Source organism: Bubalus kerabau, chromosome 10, assembly GCF_029407905.1.
Source record: "Bubalus kerabau isolate K-KA32 ecotype Philippines breed swamp buffalo chromosome 10, PCC_UOA_SB_1v2, whole genome shotgun sequence".
Classification (NCBI taxonomy): Eukaryota; Metazoa; Chordata; class Mammalia; order Artiodactyla; family Bovidae; genus Bubalus; species Bubalus kerabau.
Window position 1 is genome coordinate 16,770,859 of NC_073633.1, and position 24,097 is coordinate 16,794,955.

Sequence of the window (24,097 nt, forward strand, 5' to 3'; positions counted from 1 at the left end):
TAATGAGCTGGAGCACCCCTAAGAATTTGAGTTTAGTTGAGAAGGCTCTGTAGTGAAAGACTGCTTTTAAAAAAGCTGTAACTGATACAGTACAGTTCTGGCCTTGATGCAGGCCTTTCTAGATGCTGGAAACCACTGACCATTTGAATTGAATCATCTTCATGGGAAGATTTGGAAGGCAGTGGTGCCCTTGAGAAGGCGGTTGGATGTAGAGCCTGGCATGATGTAGATCCAGTAGGGAGTTCATGCTAATTTCTAATTAGTAGGGAGTTCATGCTAATTACCAAGATAATCAAGACTATCTGCCTTTCTTGTCTGGCTTTCCTCCTGTGTCCCCAGCGGGGCAGGGGATGGGGAGGGAACCGGAGCAAGATATTGCTGTTCTTGGCGTTCTTCCTCATGCCAGCCCTTGGTCTAGATGTTCTCTTTGCCCCAGGACTTTTAGGAACTGAGAAGGAACGGCAGTAAGTACCATGCAGCTTCTTTGATGGGAAAGGGCATTCTCATGTTCTTGCTTTCTCTCCTAGCCGGTTTACAAGCTGACCCAGAGGCAGGTAAACATCACCGTGCAGAAGAAGGAGAGTCAATGGTGGGAGAGACTCACCAAGCAGGAGAAGCGCCCACTGTTCTTGGCCCCTGACTTTGATCGTTGGCTGGACGAGTCTGATGCTGAAATGGAGCTCAGAGCCAAGGTCAGTAAGGATCTGGGATCTAGACAGAAGTCATGAGGAACCCAAGTTATTTGGGCCACCTCAGATATCTATCAGGATCTGATAGAATAAGGACAAAAATATAAATTCACTGAATGACCTGGAGACGTGGTTTTATAGAAGTATTGGGCATGTATTTTGTAGACTGTTCCTCAGTTGGGTTTTGTTTGATGTTTTTCACATGATTGGCTTAGGGTGATGGGTTTTGGGTAGGAAGGCCACAGAGGCCTTCTTATCATGTCATATCAAGGTTTTAATACTCTCAACATGACCTACAGCTGTTGATGTTAATCTTGCTCACCTGGATGTGGTTAATTTTTGGTAGGTTTCTCCACTGTATGGTTTCTCTACTATAATGTTACTCTTCTCCTTTCTTTACTGTTTTTTTTTGGAAGGAAGTCACTATGCACAGTTCACGCTTAATGAGCCAGGAGTTCTGCTTCCCATTCTTAGGGTGGAGTATCTGCATATTTTATTTGGAATTCTGCATGGGAGATTTTTCTTTTCTCCTTTATTTATTGTCATTTATTTATATCAGTATGGATATTGTCATTTATTTATATCAGAACAGATTTGTTTTATAGTTGGGCTGTAATCCAGTACTGTGTTTTATATCTTGTTGCTCATATTGTTCTATCTTTGGCCACTGGAAGCTCTTGCAGTTGGCTCTTGTGTCCCTTTGACACAGCTCCATCATCATGGGCCTTTTTTTTTTAAAAGTGCATCCTTAATTTCTGGCACTGTAAGCTGCTCCAGGTTTATCTTGTATATTCCCAGGCCTGTTGTTTTCATTGCAGGATGATAGTGGAAACCAGGATCTGGGTGATCTGGGTGCTAAGTGTGCTCATTGCTACTGAGGTATTACTTTTAGGTTCTCTCAGCTGACAGCACAAGGAAATATATGTGTGTATACCAGTCCATGTATATACATGTACCTATAAGTATTTCCATATATATCCATCTATATTATCCTAATATAAGTTCACACTAATGTTGGAGATTTGATTTTAGCTTCTAGAAAATTATCGAAGTCTTAAAAAATGAAGTAGCAATCTATTTCCTGTCTTAAATTTCTGTTTTGTTTCTACAACCATGACAGATTTTCTAGACGTCTTTCCAGCTTTAAGACGTTAAGGCTGCCCACTTTGTAGTTTGGAAGCCAGCTGATTGGTTGAATTCTGTGAGCCCTGGATGGGCCATTCTGTAGTGCCGGTGCTACCCAGTAAGGAGTCAGGCTCCTTAGTACCGTGAGTTCAGACATTTTTCCCAAGGAAGTGAGAACACAATTGGAGGAGGAGGTGGCTTTGAAGGACTCAGATCATTTATCTCTCATGTGGGCTTCTGCAAGCATCTGGGAATTTTAACTTGTGTTTTTTTGTTTTTTCAATTTATTTTTTTACTGAAGTATAATTAAAATACAATGTTAAATACATTATTGCTGTACAGCAGAGTGCCTAATTTATACACATATATACACATCCTTTTTCATATTCTTTTCCCTTATGGTTTATCACAGGATATTGAATATAGTTCTCTGTACCATACAGTAGTCTAACTTGTGTTCTTGGAAAACTTCTGTCCAAATTCTAGGAAGAAGAACAATTAAATAAACTCAGACTCGAAAGCCAAGGCTCCCCTGAAAGTAAGTTGCCCCTACTGCTATGGTAGTTACCAGTTAACTTGTGACAGAGATGGGAGTGTGGATGAGTGTGAAACGGCAGGAGGGCTTGTATTGGGCGGATGAGTTTGTGAGAAATCCTTAATGCCCAACACTTAAGCTGTGCAAACCCGCATCTCAAGTGTTACCTACTTTTAATGTTTCACTGCTGTTGAGGGCCTGACATCATCTGAGTACACCAAGGTTGATGTAGCAGAATGGAAGAACCTCAGCCTCCTCGACTGGCCTAGTAGGGTGCTAGGTGGCAGCAAGTCCTTCAGAGACCTGGGAAGTACTGCATAGGTCCATGACTACAGTTCTTCCAGTCTGGTGTTGTTTTCCTAACTGAGATCATAAGGGCTGTTGTTGTCAGCCTTAAAGATGGAAAGTATTCTGTATAGTCCTGCTGTTCATTAACCTTTTAAAAATTCAGTTCTACTTCTAGGTCTGTCCAAGTGTGTCTGTCTCTAAGTGTGTTATCTTCTGGGTATCATAGATTAAATTCAGCAGCTCTTAAATTCATGCTTTATGGAAAGCATTGTCCTAGGCCTTTGAGCTTTGGAGCCAGTGATCCGTCAGAGTACTGTGCTCAAAGAGCTTATCCATTCTAGTTGGAGGACCATGCAGGTCTATACAAAACTAATGCTGAAAAGCAGAATGAATAAGTGTTCCTCATGTGTCCAAAATCAAAAACTTTTCAAGTTTTATTGGAACTTATTTGGCATGCCATAAGTAGGGAAACGGAGAAGGCAATGGCACCCCACTCCAGTACTCTTGTCTGGAAAATCCCATAGATGGAGGAGCCTGGTAGGCTGCAGTCCATGGGGTCGCAAAGAGTCGGACTGAGCGACTTCACTTTCACTTTTTACTTTCATGCATTGGAGAAGGAAATGGCAACCCACTCCAGTGTTCTTGCCTGGAGAATCCCAGGACGGGGGAGCCTGGTGGGCTGCCATCTATGGGGTCGCACAGAGTCGGACACGATTGAAGTGACTTAGCAGCAGCAGCAGCAGCAAGTAGGGAAAGAGCTTCCCTGATAGCTTCCCTGATAGCTCCTGCAATGCAGGAGACGCTGGTTTGATTCCTAGGTTGGGAGGATCCTCTGGAGAAGGGGTAGGCTACCCATTCCAGTATCTTGGGCTTCCCTTGTGGCTCAGTTGGTAAAGAATCCGCCTGCAATGTGGGAGACCTGGGTTCGACCCTTGGGTTGGGAAGATCCCCTGGAGAAGGGAAAGGCTACCCACTCCAGTATTCTGGCCTAGAGAATTCCATGGACTGTGTAGTCCATGGGGTTGCAAAGAGTCAGACACGACTGAAGGGGAAATTTTAGAGCAGTTGTTTTCAAGCTATGTACCATGGTACCCCAGGGATTCCCAGAGATACTTTGAAGAGGTAGGCCAAGCAGGCAGGTCCACTTCAATTAGAGCGGCTTGGCTTTTGTGTTTTATGTATTAGCGTCCTGAATAACACTTCTTATGGAAGTGTTTATGGAAGTCCATAACATTTCTTATGGAAAAGACAATTGTTGCTTTAAAAAAATTTTGAATAACCACTAATTTAGAGGAATTTTCTGCTTTAGAAAAGCCGAAGGGAGAGGACTAGTGGAGATGAAGGATAATGACATAAAAAGGCCACCTTTGGTGTCCAGAGGGATAAACTTCTGAAATATGTAAAAATTCTTATGTATGGATTATTTTATGATCTTAGAAAAAGCTTTAGCAGTTTTATCTAAATTCATAAAATCTAATAAAGTTCTTTAAATGGGGAAATGTAATACATTTTTGTAGTTTTGCATAAAAAAATTTTAATTTGTTAAATGTTGCTACAAGTATGACTTTTTTGACCCCTTGAGATAAGGCTGTTTTTGATTGGACATACCAAGTATGATTATTTGAGCATCAACCAAGTGTCTATGCTGGATATCTCTATAGAAACACTGATATGTGGCTATAAAAATATGTAGGTAGGAATAAATGTGTAGCAGCAAAACCTGAACTCCATAGCTCTACTTAAGAATTATCCTTTCCTGTGCCCTACTCCTTTGACTCAACCATGACTCTGTCTAAGCTCCTTACTCTTCCCTTAATTCCATTATTGGCTATGTCTTCGAAAACCCTTAGGCTGCAAAGTTAATGACCTTTATTCTCCTTCCTTCTTCTTGGTTTGCAGTTTTCTGCCTTTGGTTATATCCTCATTCTTCCATCTTCCAAAGCCCTGATTAGATAACCATCTCATCCATGTAGACTTGGCCTGATACATGCTTCTCCAGCCTAAAGTCATTTTCTCACCTTGAAATTCTCACAGGATATTACCTGTCACTCTCAATCTTGAAATATGGATTTTAGATTGTAAACTCTCTGAGGGGAGCATCATGTCTTAACCATCTTTGAAGCTCAGTGATGCCACTCACAGTATCTTGCATGTTGTAGGTGTTCACTTAATGTTTGGTTGGATGGATACATGGTCAAATATTAGATTTTTTTAATTCAGTTTGTTTCTTTGAGGTAGTTTGACCTATATGCCCTAAAAAAATTCTAAAAAAGAAGAAACTAGATTATATTAAGATGACAGGAGCAAGGACTGAATATAGCTTTATTTCCTTTCCTTATAATGCCTGCTTAGCTAGTCAGTTATTCTTTGCCAGATGTAATTTTTCCTTTTCCTTCTTGGATTTGTTAAGTCTGTATACTTAACCCTTCAAGACTGTGAGGGAAAAGACCACCGAAGGTATGCCTTGGACTACAGTGTTCCTTATAATTTTGCTTATCTGTTTTCTATGGGACCAAGAGCCTGGTTGGTGCAGACCTGCGCCAGGTATTTGTTGAGGAGCTTAGGGCACCCACGTACGAAAGAGGGATGCAGTCATCCAGGTAAACCCCACATACCTGTCTCCTGCTGTGACTACTACTTTTAACATCTTTCTGCCTTTCTTTGCTTTTCAGCTCTTACAAGCTTGAAGAAAGGATACCTGTTCATGTATAATCTAGTGCAGTTCTTGGGATTCTCCTGGATATTTGTGAACATGACCGTGAGATTCTTTATCTTGGGAAAAGGCAAGTACACAGTTTCAAAGCTTGCTTTCTTTTTTGAGTAGTTTGGCCCACTGTTCAGAAGTGACACTTTCTGCCTTTCAGCCTGCCACACCAACCCCTTCCACCCCCACCATGTTTATGTAGCACTTCAGGCCTCTCACTGTATGTTCGCAGCTCTCACTTCCCATGACCTTGTGAAACAGGCTGCCTGGATGTTCTGTTCATTTAATAGGTGAGGAAACAGATTTGGAGATGGTCAAAGAAATGGTCCACATCCACCCAGCTAGCTAGAGGTACATCTTGGACTAAAATCCCTTTCTTATTCACTGCTTGATAATTCGTTTATAACTAACTAAATTGATGAGATACTCCTAGTGTCAAAGTTACACAAAGTCCTAAAGGGATCTCACTCCTTTGGAGCCTAAATAGACTAAATGGACTGTTGTGAAACTGAATGAAAAGACTATCATAAAGGTATTAGTTCTTGCTAAGTTAATTTGTATGTTTAGCAGAATTCTGGCCAAAGTAATGACAATAGAACATTTTTGAGAATGTGATCTAAAGTATTCTGAAATTTTATTGTGAACCATAAATAGTAAAATTTGAAGGAAGAAACAGTAATGGGAGAGGATTTTCTCTATCTGCTATGAAAAAATATTATTAAAATAGTATAGTATTAGTATAAGGATAGACTAATTAATAGAGCAGATTAAGTAGCTCAAAAATAGCTCTTACATTATATATTATTATTATTACAATATTATATTATGTAATATATAATATATATCCAGATTATGTATATGGTAAAAAGGAATTTTGAATCAATGGAAAGGAAAATATTATCCAGTCATTTTTTTCTATTAGATGGGAAATCTATCTAATAATGTTCCCAAGGAAAATTGGCTTCATTTGTGAGGCAGATAATCTGTTTCACCCTTTTCACACTGTATATAAAGAAAAAAAAAAATTCCCCCAAAAGACTTAGGAGTCATATATCAAAAAGTTAAGTCATAATAGAAGATATAAATAAATGTTTATGAAAATCATATGTGAAGGGTTAGGATTTTCTAACTTTAAAAATAATAGAAGAAATCATAAAGAAAAAGGTCAATGTATTTGACCACATAAAATGCCTAAATTTCTGTGTCTAAAAATATCCGTGCAAAACAACATGAAAGATGAAAAGCATATTGAGATGAGCAAAATGGGGATGGAGGGTTGGTGAAAAATTGTAACAAATATTGGCAACTTTTTTACATATAAACAACTTGTAAAATTGATTTTAAAATGTGAAAACTCTACCCAATAGATAAAGATCATGTACAGGCAGTTCATAAGAGGAAATAAAACTAATTTAACATACAACAAAATGTTTAACTCAGTAATGGTGAAGGAAATGAAAGATACTATTTTTTATGTATCAGTTTTGCAAAGTTCTGAAAGAGCCTAATTGAAAACAACGTGCTAAAATAAACACAACAGTGGCTACTGGGGAGGGTGCATAAGTACAGCTCTTTGGGAAAATCATTTTGTAAGGTACTTAAGAACCTCAATGACCCAGATAACCCTGATGGTGTGATCACTCGTCTAGATCCAGACATCCTGGAGTGCACAGTCAAATGGGCCTTAAGAAGCATCACTACAAACAAAGCTAGTGGAGGTGATGGAATTTCAGCTGAGCTACTTCAAATCCGTAAAAGATGATACTGTTAAAATGCTGCACTCAATATGCCACCAAATTTGGAAAACTCAACAGTGGTCACAGGACTGGAAAAGGTCAGTTTTTCATTCCAATCCCCAAAAAAGGCAATGCCAAAGAATGCTCAAACTACTGCACAATTGCACTCATCTCACACGCTAGCAAAGTAATGCTCAAAATTCTCCAAGCCAGGCTTCAACGTGAACCCAGAACTTCCAGATGTTCAAGCTGGTTTTAGAAAAATCAGAGGAACCAGAGATCAAATTGCCAACATCTGTTGGCTCATAGAAAAAACAAGAGAGTTCTGGAAAAGCATCTACTTCTGTTTCATTGACTTTGCCAAAACCTTTGACTGTGTGGATCACAACACACTGGAAAATTCTTCAAGAGATGGGAATACCAGACCACCTTACCTGCCTCCTGAGAAATCTGTATGCAGGTGAAGAAGCAACAGTTAGAACCAGACATGGAACAACAGACTGGTTTCAGATTGGGAAAGGAGTACGTCAGGGCTGTATATTGTCACCCTGCTTGTTCAACTTATATGCAGAGGACATCAAGTGAAATGCTGAGCTGGATGAAGCACAAGCTGAAATCAAGATTACTGGGAGAAATATCAATAACCTCAGATACACAGATGACACCACCCTTATGGCAGAAAACAAAGAGGAACTAAGAGCCTCTTAATGAAAGGGAAAGAGGAGAGTGAAAAGGCTGGCTTAAAACTCAACATTCAAAAAATTAAGATCATGGCATCCAGTCCCATCACTTCCTGTAGATAATAGATGGGGAAACAACGGAAACAGTGACAGGCTTTTCTTTCTTGGGCTCTGAAATCACTGCAGATGGTGACTGCAGCCATGAAATTTAAAGACGCTTGCTCCTTGGAAGAAAAGCTATGACCACCACCACAGCATATTAAAAAGCAGAGACATTACTTTGCTGGCAAAGGTCCGTATAATCAAAGCTATGGTTTTTCGAGTGTGAGAATTGGACCATAAAGAAGTCTGAGCACCAAAGAATTGATGCTTTTGAACTGTGGTGTTGCAGAGGACTTGAGAGTCCCTTGGACTGCAAGGAGATCAAATCAGTCAGTCCTAAGGAAATCAATCCTGAATATTCATTGGAAGGACTGATGCTGAAGCTGACACTCCAATACTTTGGCCACCTGATGGGAAGAGCTGACTTACTAGAAAAGACCCTGATACTGGGAAAGATTAAAGGTAGGAGGAGAAGGGGATGACAGAGGATGAAATGGTTGGATGGCATCACCGACTCAATGGACATGAGTTTGAGCAAAATCTGGGAGGCGGTGAAGGACAGGGAAGCCTGTTGTGCTGTATAGTCCATGCGGTCGGAAAGAGTCGGACATGACTGAATGACTGAATAGCGACAACAATAGCAACATCAAGAACCTTAATTATTCATATCCAAAAAGTAATTATAAAAAATAAGCATTATGGCATTATTTATATTAGTGACAAATTAGACACTATGTAAATGTCCATGAGTGAAGGATTGCTATAGATTGTTCACTCGGTGGAATGTTGTGAAGCAAATGTAAAGTATTTAGAGAGGTTGTAAAATATGGAAAAATACTTATGATAGACTAAAAAAGTAACATACAAACTTGTTCTTCCAGTTTGTTCACACCAATATAAAAAGGAGAAAGAAAACAACCAATAAATGTGGAATGATTGGAAGAAAAGGCACCATTTTCAAATGGCTTGAATGGATCATTTAAAATTTTTCTTTATTTTGTAAAGTAAATATGAGGGAAAATATGAGCATAGTGGAAAATAAGAAAGTATTTAAAAAGAGAAAAAGTCCTGTAGACTATTTTATTCTTCAGCCCTAAATTTTCCCCCCTGAGGTTTGTAAAGATGAATTGTAGTTAGCTCCAGAATCTTTAGAATGAAGTGCACAGTGTTTTTCCAGTCTTTCCTTGGATTTCTGCAAAGCACAGTAGTAGGCTAGTGAAAAATTTCCCAAATGCCTAGCATCTTATAGTCATGTGTAACCAGAAGTCCACTGATGGTTAATTAAAGAAGCAAAGGAAGTCTCGGACAGTTGTTCTTAGATCTGTAGCTCTTACTAGTATGGATTTAACACAAGTTTCATAGAATGAGCAGGGACTTTCCAATTCATGAATTACTTATTTAACTTAGCATAGTTGTGTTGGTTCTGAATGTTCCTGTGCGAGCCTGCTAGCCATTAGGTGATCCACTCCAAAAGCCACTAAATTATCTGGGTCGTGTGTTTAAAGTTAGCTGCCTGGATCTGTAATTTCTGTTTTGGCTCTGAGCCCCTTCCTAACCACCTATTGGAATGGAGCTGCTGTTGAAATTCTTCTCTTATCAGTCCTCAGAAGTATAGTAAGGACCTGGGCCTGGTACCAAAGGTCATAGTTTGTCCTTTGCAGTTACCTCTTTTTGAATAAAAGGTGTTGGTGAACGGCAAATTCTACACATGTACTTGTTTTATTTACATAAACATGTATAAGCTGAACTCATGTTAAGGAAATAGCAAACTTGTAGAAACTGATGTCTGTCTCTCTATTAATACTTTTTTTTAATTAAAGTTTTTTTCTAATTATAGAAATGTGTTAATTACTTAAATACTTAAACTCTGCTGTAATTCCATCCATCAGAGTGATGGATTCTTGGCACTTTGTTAGATATCTTTCTAATAAACCCATGTACCTTTCTTAGGAAAAGTTCTTAAGAAGAATTAATGAGACTAAACGGCAGATTACTTTTAAGGATTCTGAAGTATACTGCCCAGAAAGAGTGTACTGTTTTATACTACCATTATTTAAATCCTTGTCCATTAACACGAGTGCCTTGTTAGTACTTTCAAAAAATTTTTTTCAGATCATAAAAGTAAATGGGCTGGAGCTTCCCTTGGTGGTCCAGTGGTTAAGAATCTGCCTGCTAATGCAGGGGATGTGGGTTCAATCCCTCGTCTGGGAAGATCCCACATGCCACAGGCAACTAAGCCCATGCGCCACAGCTACTGAGCCTGTGCACCTAGAGCCCGGGCTCCTCAGCAAGAGAAGCCACTGCAACGAGAAGCCTGCACACGACAAGGAGAGGCGCCCCACTCACTGCAGCTAGAGAAAGCTCGCGGGCAGCAATGAAGACCCGGCACAACCATAAATAAATTAATACAAAATTTTAAAAAGTAAATGGAGCAATTTAAGAAAGTTTGGAAAATGGGAGAAAACTGGGGAGGAGGTGTGGGGGGCCTGGAAGGGGAGGTGAATAAGCCATTGTCCATCACTTTAAATATTTCCATACATTTCCTTTTAGTCTTTATTTTTTCTCCTGCAGTTAAAAACTATCATCATGCTGTGTATACAGTTTTGCATCTTGTTTTTAAAATAGTATTATAAGCATGTTAGTGTTATTAATATTCTTTATAACAGTCATTTTAGAAATCAGATTTTTATTCCTGAATTGAAACGAGGATGAATTTCCCATAAAATCAGATACAAAGCAACAAGATCTACTTTTATTTACCATATTCCAAATCTTAAGTCACAATTTTCTAGTTCAAAATAATGGAGAACCTCATTTGTCAAAGATAATTTGTCCAAAAAATTAAGAAGTGAATCTCTTGAAGAAAGATACCAGAATTTCACTGCAAATGGTGAAAAAAAAATTGTGATTTTTGTCTTCACAAGGGGCATTTAAAATTATGAATAAATTTTTTTATATTATAGCAAAATTTAAATTGTAATTTTGCATTACTTCTTCAAAGAAAATAATCAAATTTTGAACTTACTCATTGGTGTATTCCGGAGAAGGCGATGGCACCCCACTCCAGTACTCTTGCCTGGAGAATCCCATGGACGGAGGAGCCTGCTAGACTGCGGTCCATGGGGCCGCGGAGAGTCAGACACGACTGAGCGACTTCACTTTCACTTTTCACTTTCATGCATTGGAGAAGGAAATGGCAACCCACTCCGGTGTTCTTGCCTGGAGAATCCCAGGGACGGGGGAGCCTGGTGGGCTGCCGTCTATGGGGTCTCACAGAGTCGGACACGACTGAAGCGACTTAGCATAGCATAGCATTGGTGTATTCACATTTGACTTTGTAGCAGGATTGTATAGTGGATCATTTTTGCGATTAGAGAGTGTTTTCAGTCTTGCCAGGACCTGTTTTATTCATTTGATATTTAAACTGTATTCTTCTGAGGAGCCTGCAGTGTCATCTTTACTGGTAATTTGCCTAACTCTGCCATTTCTTAAAGACTCTACTCTAATAGGCAGGGAGACAAGAATCCTAAACCTTGACAATATGCAGGACTAAGAACTATCTTGCTCAAAACGTCAGTGGTACCCTGCTTGAGAAACACTGCAAAGAGGAATGTAAGAATTCGGGATGTCAAGTGAGGATCAGTATAAAAAATGAAGGATATTAAATTATGGACCACTCCAAATTGATACCACAATTGTTGACCTCATATAAGCAATAACTCATTTTAATTTATTATATAATATTCCATGAAATAGATATACTGTAGTTTACTCAGACTTTCCATAATTGTAGGTTCAGATCATTTCTGTTTTAGTGCACTTAGAAATATGTAACATTTCAGAGAACAATCTCCTTGCTGAAGCTTTTATTCTTTTTCATTTTAGATTTTTTAGTTAGGATATGTTCTAAGAATGAGAATTAATAGGATTAAATATATAAATACAATTAAGGTTTTTGAAAGTTAATTTTATTCAATACTTTTGTACCTCTGCATGTATTTATGATTATATAGTTTTGATATTTTAAAAAGCTAGGTTTCATTCAATATATGTAATACAGTTTTACCTTTAAATTAAATGAGATAATGGATCTGAAAATAATTACCAATGTGCCTGATACATAGATTTTTCAGCATATAATAAGTGAGTGAAATTTAGGTATGCTTTTTTTCTTGCCTTTTAAAATTGAGAAGGGCATACAAGGTTTATGTGTTAACTTACTGGTAACTAATAAAATTTACTAATTAGGCCCATGGAGTCCTGCTCCCCTCCAGCTTAGTTGAGTAGTAAACTTGAATCTGACTGAATGTTTATCATACTTTTCCTAAAATTCATTTCATGTAAAGACTTGTCGAGATTGCAAAATACCTCTGTGTTGGCATTTACCAATTGATTTACCTTTTAATATGTATTTGTCCCATAGAGTCCTTCTATGACACGTTCCACACTGTGGCTGACATGATGTATTTTTGCCACATGCTGGCAGCCGTGGAATCTATTAATGCAGCAATTGGAGTCACTAAGACACCAGTGGTACCTTCTCTTTTCCAGGTATTGAACAGTTGAGCTCAAGGGTGGGGAATGCAGGGTTTCGATGTTTATTTAGTAGGTATCCACACTTTGCTGAGACGTTTCAATGAGTAAAAATACCTGTTTGCAGAGAAGTAGCATTGTTTTCTCTGAATATACACACACGCGTCTGTAATACTGGTACTGACTTGGTACTTTTAACTTTTCTACCTGTTGCAGAGAAATAGCAGTGTTTTATCTGAACACACACACGCGTCTGTAATACTGGTACTGACTTGGTACTTAAACTTGTTCTAAGTTGTTCTCAGTCTTTTTCTATTTACCTTGAATTTAATGGGGTTATGTTTCAGATAACACATTTATGTGTTGTCTTTTAAGAATGTATTTTAAAACTTGTTTTTCTCTTTTGGGTCTTTTTAATAGCTTCTTGGAAGAAACTTCATTTTGTTTATCATCTTTGGTACCATGGAAGAGATGCAAAACAAAGCTGTGGTTTTCTTTGTGTTTTATATATGGAGCACAGTTGAAATTTTCAGGTGGGTACAAATGCCAGGATGGTGTTTGAGTGCTCCTTCTACTATGGATAAGACTGTCTTATCCAGAGTCTCATTTTATTTGAGATTAAAGTTTCATGTGTGGAGTTCTGCCTGCATCTATGTGCTCTGCAAAGTTGAGACAGTGTTGTTTTTTTTTTTAATTAAAACATTAAAGATACTTTTTTAATTAAAATTTTTATTTTTAATTAATTTATTGTAATTGGAGGATCATTACTTTACAATATTGTGATGGTTTTTGCCATACTTCAGCATGAATTGGCCACAGGTATACATGTATCCCCCCATCCTGAACCCTGCGCCTTCTTCCCTCCCTACCCTGTCCCTCTGGGTTGTCCCAGAGCACCGACTTTGGATACCCTCCTTCATACATTGAACTTGCACTGGTCATCTGTTTTACATATGGTAATGTACATGTCTCAATGCTGTTCTCTCAAATCACCCCACCCTCACCTTCTCCCCCCGAGTCTAAAAGTCAGTTCTTTACATGTGTGTGTCCTTTGCTACCCTGCATGTAGGATCATCAGTACTGTCTTTCTAAATTCCATATATATACGTTAAGTTACAATATTTGTTTTTCTCTTTCTGACTGACTTCACTCTGTATAATAGGCTCCAGGTTTATCCACCTCATTAGAACTGACTCAAATGCGTTCCTTTTTTATAGCTGAGTAATAGTCCATTGTGCATATGCACCACAACTTCCTTATCCGTTCATCTGCCGATGGACATCTAGGCTGCTTCCATAAAAGACTAGTCAAGTGCAGTAGTGAGACGGGGGAAAGAGTAGGATGAGGAGTTCGATCTGTAACTATGAACAATCAATTGAGATAATGCACTGCTTTCGGACAAGCCTATTTATTTTTAAAAAATTTTATGTTTTGGCCTCACGCCATGCAGGATCTTAGTTCCCTGACCAGGGATCAGACCCATGTCCCCTGCAGTGGAAACACAGAGTTGGACTGCCAGGAAGTCTGAGGCATTTTTTTTTTAAAGCACTCAGTGGATCATAATACAAGCCTGGACACTGGGGAGGAGAAGGAGAGATCCAGAGAAACCAAAGGCCTATCTTACCCTTTAGGATCTTGCTGTCTTGTTGGAAAGAGAGGACTCATTCACATGGAAAAATTCTTGAAAGGGCTGAAGAAACATGTGACTGAAGAAGCATCCCAAGCTGGATGAAGTACTGAAGACCAGCCTTCGAGAAGGGATGATAGAATAAATCTTTGGCTATAAGATTACTGAAGTTTGAATTGATCTCTTATCTGATTCCTCCATTTTTGATTGTCAGTAGAAGAAATTCTCTTTTAAAAAAATAACTTTGTTTTTGGCTGTGCCGGGTCTTCACTGTTGTGTGCAAGCTTTCTCTATTTGTGGCGAGTGGGGGCTACTTGCTAGTTGTGTGTTGTCTCTAAACCGCAGGCTCAGTCGATGTGGCGCATAGGCTTTACTTGCCCCGAGGCATGTAGACTCTTCCCAGACCAGGGATTGAACCCGTGTCCCCCGCATTGGCAGGTGAATTCTTTATCACTGGACCACCAGGGAAATCCAGAAATTATCCTTTTCTTAAAAAAAAATCTGATTAAAGTAGATGTGTTCTGTACCAGACCATACATATTCCATACTTCTTCCCTTTTCAGCCAAGTGGAGCATTGGTTTTGCAAACTGACTCTTCAGTTCTAGGTTTGGTGATATTTTGGGAAAGTTGACAGTTAAGAGGGAGAAAAGACATTAGCAGTCCTAGATTATGTCTTAAATGTAGTGTGCACCCCATGGCATCCTGTATACCCTCTAGTCTACTTAACACAAAAGTGAAAGAGATTATAGGTTCTTAATAGTAACTTTTACTGTTTGGGAGAAATAAGTTTATGTTAGCTCTTTTTAAGTAGAGTATGCCTGATTATAGATTAGAGGTCTTTTTTTATACTTTAATTTTGGTAAATGTTCATTTCGGCAGAGGTAAAGTGTCAAAGTATCTGTCCTAACCTACTTGGGACATAGATCAGAACCAGGAATAAAGCCAAAATGCTTCTGAGTATCTGTTCCATGTACGGAACTTTTTCATAGAGGATTCCTTTCAGACCTAAACTTACTTTGCCATTATCGAGAATTCATATCCTCTTGGATAAGGAAATGGCAGCCCACTCCAGTATTCTTGCCTGGAAAATCCCATGGATGGTGGAACCTGCCTGGTAGGCTACCGTCCATGGGGTCGCAAAGAGTCGGACACGACTGAATGACTTCACTTTCACTTTCATATCCTTTGAAGATTGGAGGAAGAGCACGATGGAAGTTCATTAATTCTGCTAAAAAGAAGCCATGTGTGACTGATTGTGAAATTACTCTTCTTCAATGATGTTCTAGAGTTGCATTCAGTGGTTTTTAACATGTGAATGCCTTATTTCCAATAGGTACCCCTTCTACATGCTCTCCTGCATTGACATGGATTGGAAGGTGCTCACATGGCTTCGTTACACTGTGTGGATTCCCCTATATCCTATGGGATGTTTGGCAGAAGGTACTTTAAAACACTCTAGGTCTTATATCTTACCTCCACTGAGTAGCCAGACCTCTCTTCCTCCCTCTGCCAGCTTTAGTCTGATACATGGGTGTTGAACTTTTCAAGAATTTCTTTATAGTGGTTTCCTTCCACAATACTACTGCTGTCCAGACTGTTCCAAGGAAGTAGTTAGTTCATTTTGTTAAGGTTTGGAAGCTGGTGGTCATGCATGCTTCCTATTTATATGGTAGTTTTAATCTTCCAAAGCAAGTTCATATTGATGACTTCATTTTATTATGACAAACACCTAATGAGTGAGTCAGATAGGCACTTTTCTCTCCATTTTATAGAATAGGAAGCTCAGTGCTATCAAATGACTCTTCCTCCTTTACCTTTGCTGTCAGCTTGAAGGCTTATTTCCTAGGAAAGCTAGTGGGGAAAAAAGAAGAGGCGTGAGCCTATTGTACAAAGGGAGGAGGAAGCATTTTCAACAAACCTAGAACTGAAACTTTGAGGAGTTAGAAGGTTCTATCAGTAAATGTAATTGTATTTCATTTGTTTCTAAAAAGTTATTGTTTCTGCTTTCAGCTGTCTCAGTGATTCAGTCCATTCCAGTATTTAATGAAACAGGAAGATTCAGCTTCACATTGCCATATCCAGTGAAAATCAAAGTTAGATTTTCCTTTTTTCTTCAGATTTATCTTGTATTACTATTTTTAGGTAAGTATTGGCTCCATAATAGACTCTTTCTGTTGCTTCTTAGAAGGTAGTTAAATGATTCAAAGTTTTAGAAATCCCTATTAATATTCTTGCTTTCAAAAGAGTGGAAATAAGTTTAAGAACAAATTACATTGCAGAACAGACCCACTGGAGAATATGCCACGTAGAAATATTTCTTCCCACATCTTGATTGGATGAGTTCTTTTCTTGAAATGCTCTTGGTCATTCAGACTTTCCCATATTTCATGTTTAAAATAATGTAAGAAGCGCTTTTAAAACTGAATAAAAAGCTCATTTTACTTTTGCTGATTTCAGTAGCAGATTCCTTATCCAGAGGAATTGTTACAGAGGTGGTAATACAGCTGGCAGCAAGGAAGAAGGCAATAAAGGCCTCCGTTCAAGGACCCGCAAGACGTCAGAAAGCCTTCTACCTGACAATAGGAAAGCCCCCTATTCCTCATGTAAAACCTTGCTTATCAACTTTTATATAAAATCATAAATTCTTATCTTAACTCATAAAAACTAGGGACCTCCTAAGAACTAAAAGAAGGGATAGAGAAGTAAACCTAAATTATTGCAACTTTGAAAGATAAAAGCCTAACTAGGAGGACTGTTTCTTTGGATAAAGTTCTGACACATTTTAATATAATTTATATGTATTTCTCCCTGTTGTATTTCACAAAAGTCATGAGGTGGCCTTAAGTATGGCTATTTGGTCTCCTGGCAACAGAAGGATGTGACACAGATAGTGTACTAGTTACCTTTTTCTGTGTAACAAATTACCCCAAAATGTAGCAGCTTAAGACAACATACAGTTATTATCGGGCATGTTTTCCTGGTCAGGAAGCAGGCAAGCTGAGTGGGCCTGGCTCGGGGACCCTCACGAGGTTTCAGTCAAGCTATTGGCTCAGTTGGGGCTATAGTTTTTGCAGACTTGACCGGGGCTGGAGGATCTACTGCAAGCTCGCTTGTGTAGCTGTGGGCAGGAAGGCTTCGGTGTCCCGCCGCAGTACTTCTCCATGTGGATGCTCATAACATGGCTTCTCGCCAAAGCAAGTGATCTGGAAGCAAGCCAGAAGTCAAACTCCCTTTTTTTTCCCTTTAAAAAATTTATGTATTATTGAAATATATTTGACATAAAACATTGTGTAACTTTAAGGTATATAACACTGATTTGATACGTCAGGTGTAATAAGATTGCCATTGTAGTGATAATTAGCACTTCTGTCACGTCCACCCCTTTTATAACCTAAACTCAGATTTACTGTTACTTTTACTGTGTTCTCTTTGTTACACAGATCAACCTTGTACAGTGTGGGAGGGGACTACACAAGGGTATGGGATACCAGGAAATAGGGATTACTGGGGACCAGCTCGGAGGCTGCTGGCTTCCCTAGACCGAGAGGGAGACCACAAAAAGTGAACCCAAGAAGTTGGAAAGCCCAGTGATCTTACTTATTTGGTTGTGCCATGCATTTTGTGGGATCTTAGTACCACAACCAGAGACTGAACCTGGGCCCTTGGCAGCGAAAGCTCAGAGTCCTAACCACTGGACCACGAGGGGATTCCTGATTTTGGCCATTTAGAAGTGGGGGAGAAGAGAACCACATCCTTTTGGAGCCCCTCAGGGAATCAGCACATGGCAGAAGCACAGTTAAATGAGACACATTATGAGTACCCTCATAACAAAGGTTACCTTTTGTTCCATGTCTTCTTTTCCATTTCAGAAAGGATATTACCCATTTCAGAAAGGTTTCAAACCAAAAATGTTAGTCTTTGGTGCTTGAAGAGAGCAAGCATCAATTTGGAAAATGCACTCATTAAAAGAGCTCTTTACTTCTATTCCTGCATAAGTCTAGTACTGCTGTAATTAAGCTGCAAGCAATGGACCTACTGAGAGTAGGAATAAGTACTGGAAAGACCCTTAAAATATTTTACTAAAAAAGATGAATATTAATGTTCACTAACCCTAGTGGCGGAGAAGGCAATGGCACCCCACTCCAGTACTCTTGCCTAGAAAATCCCATGGATGGAGGAGACTGGTAGGCTGCAGTCCATGGGGTTGCTAGAGTCGGACACGACTGAGAGACTTCACTTTTACTTTTCACTTTCATACATTGGAGAAGGAAATGGCAACCCACTCCAGTGTTCTTGCCTGGAGAATCCCAGGGATGGCGGAGCCTGGTGGGCTGCCATCTGTGGGGTCGCACAGAGTCGGACACGACTGAAGCAACTTAGCAGCAGCAGCAGCAGCAGCAGCAGCCCAACCCTAGTGGCTTTTCCTTGTGTTGCATGTTCTAACTTACAAGGTTCTATACTCATATTTAGCTTGCCTACAATGAGTGTGTAGTTGTTCTTGAGAATGATACCCTAAATCTGCATAATTTAGGAGCAGTATAACAAACAATTATATTTGTGTATAGATCAAATGTTCATTCTCTCACAGTAAGTCTATAAAATCATTCTCTCACAGTAAGTCTATACGTGTTTTTAACTCTATTGTACAATGGAAAAAATGGAGGTGAGACTTCGCTACAGAGCTCCTCAGTGATCATGTGGGATTGACATTTTTTTCTGGCTCTGAAATCCTTTGTTTTCTAGTTCACTGAATTTTGTTTCCTAGAAAAGTGTCTCATACCTTTTAGGCTATTGCTAATATATATTATTGCCTAGCCTTGAATTAAAAATTAGGTTCTCTTTCTGTTTCAAATTTGTATATTTCAGTTTATGTAAATCCTACCTTAAAAGAAAGGAAAAAGAGTATTGAATTCTAATTAATGAATTTTTTAGGGGTGAAGTGTACTGATGTCTTCAGCTTACATTGAAATACATAAAAAATGAGATGGGAATGGGTATGTGATAAAGTAAGTGTAATAAACAGTTAAAGTTTAAATTTAGGTGTTCACTGTACAATGATTTAATCTGTATATTTGAAAATTTTCATAATGAAGCATGAGAGAAAATTAAATTGTAAAACCCACTGGGGGAAAACCAAACTGTCTCTAGTGCATTGTTAATATGTGTTCTAGGTTGTGCTGCTTGAGGAACTGCAGGAAGCACAGGGCTGTGGGATATGAAAGACAGCTAGGGACTGTTCTACCCCAAGAACTTCTGCTTATAAACAGACACAAAGATTCTAATTGGCCTCTTTTCTTTTCCAGGGTTATACGTAAATTTCCGTCATCTTTATAAACAGCGCAGGCGGCGCTTTGGACAAAAAAAGAAAAAGATCCACTAAACGGAAGAGATTTAGATGACTTTTTGCCAGTTTGAGCCTAATCCATAGTTCTTACAGTTTTACCTTCTTGTACTGATGTAAAAGTTTTTTTAAAGTTAAATGATTAAATTCTCAGTGGAGCTATCTTCTTTTTTCCCCAGTAACATTCCTGAATTTACTGTATTACCTTAGTGTAGTCCTTGCATGACATGGATTCTTGATACCCGATGACAGGTTCATTCTTGTGTATTCCGTTAGTGACAGCAAAAGACAGCCATACCCGCCCCACTCCATCGCTTGTCAGTCTGTTTCACAGGCCCCAGATATTCTTCAGTGCCCTGAGGCTACCAGCTACTGGCCGTGTGTATAGCTGAGATGTTTTTTGCAGCTATTGCTTGTGGGGAAAAAAAACAAAAAGACTATGTAGCTGTATAGGAGGCTCCAAAAGTGACTCAGAAAAAGACCTAATATATTCTGTACCCAAGGGGCTACTTGTTAAGTGGGTTGGCATTGATTTTTTTTTTTTTTTTGGAAAACTAAGTTTGACTCAGTTACTGATAAAAACATTTCTGAGTCCAGGTAGGGTTGGAGGACACATATTACCTGTGAAACTTTTGGTCTCTCTAGCGACATCTTAACCTGCATGGGCACTGGAGAGCCACAGGGTGATTTGAGAGAAACCAGTCAGAACCTTGGCACACCATGATCACTTACTTCATTTGTAGCTAAATCACAGCTGTCTTCAACATGAAAGAAAGACGGAAACCTTAGTTAGGAAACAGACTGTAAGAGTTCCAAACCCAGACGGCACTACAGGGATCAAAAAGGTAGTCTGGCGATGCAGCTTGTGGCACGCTGGAAACCTCAGAGTAGACCACACTAAAAGTAGCTACAGAACTGTCTTAGGCTGTGCACAGACATAAAGACACAGCCTTCCTCCCCCTGCACTGACCGAGTTCATGTACTTGTGTACCTGTCAGAGTCCGCTGGTGAGGCTGTCTGTTTTTGAACATGCCTCAAAAACCCCAGGTTTTTATTTTGCTGTTGTTTCACCTGTTTGCAGCAGGCCAGTGAAAACAGTGAGAACTCTGGCTGAAGAACCACCATCTGAGCCTTAACGAAGATTCCTTATGGGAAGTCCACCAACAGAGGAACTGAGAAAAATCTTTTAAGATATGGCCACCATCAAAAACATTAGTTTTCCCTAGTACATTCCAAGTAAACCAAGTCAAATAAGTAATGTTTGTCTATAAGAATTTAAGGTATGATAGCTCTTTCTGTTCTGCCATTCCCACTGTTCCTGGGGGAAGGGGGACTTGATTATGCCGTTTCTCTGAGCCAAAGATGGAAACTTGGTTTGACCTAAAGACACCTGGTTAGTATAGGCCTGTACTAATCAGACGTCAGGTTCACTGCATTGAAGGATATTTTGCATGTCTGCAACTTCTGTCAACATTTGTTTTTATTAATTTCTGGATTTCTGGTGTCTTCTCAACTGACTTTCTATGTGTAATTGGGCAGATCAGCTTTACAGTAGATTAAGCTGTAAAGAATCTTGTATTCTTAGTGATTGTTAAAAACCTTACTGCTGTCTGAAAAAGCTAAAGATTGTGTATTTCTATTAAAACATTTACAATCAAAATCCTAGTAATTTGTGTTTAAAGATCATTTAGTCTAATGGTTTCAAAATTATTAGTGATAAATTCTTTCATTTAGACAAAATATTGTATAGGCATACCTTGATTTATTACACTTCACAGATACTTGTATTTTTCAGAAATTGAAGATCCCTGTGTTGTCAGAGGATGGTTGGCTTTTCCTTTTTTAACCAATAAACTAGTTTTTACTCAAGGTATGTACATTTTATCTTAGACATAATGCTATTGCACACTTAACAGACTATAGTATAAACTATAACATTTTTATATATTGGGAAACCAAGAAATTTGTGTGATTCACCTTATTACAATACCTGCTTTATCGTGGTGGCCTGGAGGTGAACCTCCGAAATCTCTGAGGTATGCCTCTATAGCAGTTCAGCATGTTATTAATAAGTAAAACATGGTTGCTTGGCCTGGATGGCAGGGGAGCTTGGTGGAGAATGGATACATGAATATGTATGGCTGAGTCCGTGTGCTGTTCACCTAACACTATCACAACACTTTTAATCAGCTATACCTCAATACAAAATGAAAAGTTTAAAACAATATGGTTGCCTGGGCTGAAGCCTATGGGAATAATTCCTTAGGACGTTACAGAGCAATCTGAAAAGCACTAATGATGTAAATAAATCCCAGGGAAGTTTAATGACTTGCCCAAGGTCATGAAGCTAGCTGATGGACTAGAACCATAACTGACTACAGTGATGTCAGAACCTGGCTTAGGCAGTGAGGCCTAACCAGTGTCAGAAATGAGGAAGTCAATATGGAACCCAAGGAACCTTCAAGAATCTATGCCACTTAGGAAGCTGAAATTACATTTATGTTGTAGGAGAGACCCAAGGCAAAGACCTACTGGTTTCCCAGTGAAACCATTTTATAGAAAACCAAATATTTTATTTTCATTAAAAAATTTGAATAAATGAGGATCATACATTTATGGTTGCTGTTTAAGTTTGTATCTCAAGATATACCAAAAGCACCCTAAGGGTTGCCACTGACTTTTTTGCCCAAGTTTTAAGGAAATTCTGAAACTTACGGATGTCGGGTTTGTGTTTAACAAGTCTCCTCTCCCAACCACAGGTACTTGAAAATGTCCCTATGGACATTTTTGAAATGTCCCTCTCCCTATGGGAGAGGAAAAGAATGGAGAGGTCTTTCAGGAACAGAACCCAAGCTGTTGGGTTTCCTGAGGATGGTGGAGAGGGCTCTACACTTGTCAGTCCTTCAAGCGTTTTCAGGAGATGTTCCCATTGTGGGAGCAACAGCTGTCTTTGGGATTTAAGACTCTGAGCTCCAGAAAGCAGCTGCCCACCCTGCAGAACCTTCTCGGAGTAGCAGAGTCAAACCTGTGAGGAGTGTGTCTCAGGCAGTCTCGGGAAGGTCTTCGGGCAGCCGCTGCAGAGGTGAACAGACTGAAAAGGTTTTACCCGAAATCATTCTCACTTGAAAAAAAGAAGGAAGGCTTCCAAAGTCAGCATCATATTCTCTCTGCGCTGCTCCCAGAGAAGTCTGTCTGCAGAGGTGTGATGTTGTGGTCATACCCAGCGTACTCAGAAGTGCCAGTACTGGCCAGCTTGAGCTGCTGGGCAGCGTGGGTCAGCTGGAACGCAGCGTCGGGGTGAGCCGTGTCGGGCAGCAGCGTGCACTCCCTTTCTAGCATGTCAGCCACCCCTTTGAGCAGGTCCAGGAAACCAAAGGCCAAGGCAGCCTTTCGTAAACGGTTCAGCTCCTGAAACAAACACCAATGTTCCTAAAATGCATTCTCCTCATCACAAACTTCCTAAGTGCTCAGTGTGACATATATTCCCCTTGACCCCCAAACTTAAATGAGTGTTTTTATATCAGAACAAATATTTGTACAGAGACGCGAATAATAAGAGGGTGTGATGACATGCCTGGGAAGTAGTTCCTCTACAGGTGGTCAGAAGGCAAAGGACGACAGGTTTCTGAAACTGAGGTTATCCTCACCACAGTTCATGACCACTTAGGCCAAACATGGTGAGGTGCTTTGCGTACATCATTTCACGTACAGTACTCGTAACTCTGGGCTTCCCTGGTGGCACAGTGGTAAACGATCTGCCTACCAATACAGGAGATGTGGGTTAGATCCCTGGGTCAGGAAGATTCCCTGGAGAAGGAAATGGCAACCTGCTCAGTACTCTTGCCTGGAGAAGAATCCCATGGACAGAGGAGCCCGTTGGGCTATAGTCCATTGGGTCACAAAGAGTTGGACACGACTTGGCAACTAAACAACAACTCATAACTCTGAGGATACTTCATCTCTGTTACTCAGGTATGGAAAAGGCTTGCCCAAACCTCAGAGGGCTCTTAACCCTTTGGTGCCTCTCTGGCTGGAGCCTTAGACTGAATGACAATGAGTATGTCTGGAGGAGGCTCTGGAGGAGTCAGGAAGTCAGACCCCAAAGACTGCCTCAAAAAGAGAAGTCAAATACTGGATGGAAGCAGAGAAACATGAAATGCCCCATCCATCACTTAGCACTGTGATCTGGGCAAGTTGTGCAGCCTCTCTGGGTGTCAGTGGCCTCATTTACAAAACGAGGCTCACCTCTGCTGTGCCCACTGGAGGGGTAGACACAGCCACCTGGTAGAGGCCCTTTCCCGCTCTGTTATGTAGGTTATATAAAACCAGAAGAAAGAAACAGACTTTCTGATCACCTTTCTACTATCATCTGTTTACAGATGAAAAGTTCAGAAGAAGGCCAAAGTATAGACCTTGAATAGACAGCTCTGCAGGCAGGCAGGGGCTGCAGTCACGGAGTGGTCATCTAGGGCCAATATGGATTAAGGGCTTCGGTTAGGGGGAGGCATGGTGGGCTGAACCACTCTCTGGTTGAACTCTTGCCTGATTTCACCAGCTCGCTACATAATTAAGTTTGAAGACATAAAGGTAATGAGATAACACCCAAAGCACCTATGTTCTCTGGAAGAGATGCTAGCCTGGGGTTGACTGTGTGCCGATATTTTAAGATTAGCAAGCTAGGACACAACTGACAATACTGCATACCTCACACTGCCACTTAATTTAATTTCAGCCGA

The 24,097-nt window shown here is 39.8% G+C and overlaps 2 protein-coding genes across 4 annotated transcripts in view; one reads left to right on the top strand and one right to left on the bottom strand.

Annotated features, from left to right (window-relative positions):
* The window catches only part of HACD3 (3-hydroxyacyl-CoA dehydratase 3), a 30,019-nt gene extending 8,998 nt beyond the window's left edge, over positions 1–21,021 (top strand). The window contains exons 4-12 of one of the 2 annotated variants that reach the window (XM_055536742.1): positions 528–692; positions 2,301–2,352; positions 5,310–5,420; positions 12,283–12,410; positions 12,813–12,925; positions 15,354–15,460; positions 16,031–16,162; positions 16,478–16,623; positions 19,324–21,021. In XM_055536742.1, coding sequence (XP_055392717.1) covers positions 528–692; positions 2,301–2,352; positions 5,310–5,420; positions 12,283–12,410; positions 12,813–12,925; positions 15,354–15,460; positions 16,031–16,162; positions 16,478–16,623; positions 19,324–19,335 — 966 coding nt within the window. In that variant the 3' untranslated portion in view covers positions 19,336–21,021. The remainder of the gene's footprint in view (positions 1–527; positions 693–2,300; positions 2,353–5,309; positions 5,421–12,282; positions 12,411–12,812; positions 12,926–15,353; positions 15,461–16,030; positions 16,163–16,477; positions 16,624–19,323) is intronic. The other variant, XM_055536743.1, reaches the window with a different exon arrangement.
* Positions 21,022–22,446: 1,425 nt separating this feature from the next.
* INTS14 (integrator complex subunit 14) overlaps positions 22,447–24,097 on the bottom strand; it is a 33,457-nt gene continuing 31,806 nt past the window's right edge. For both annotated transcript variants that reach the window (XM_055536741.1, XM_055536740.1), the window contains exon 12: positions 22,447–22,769. In XM_055536741.1, coding sequence (XP_055392716.1) covers positions 22,518–22,769 — 252 coding nt within the window. In that variant the 3' untranslated portion in view covers positions 22,447–22,517. The remainder of the gene's footprint in view (positions 22,770–24,097) is intronic.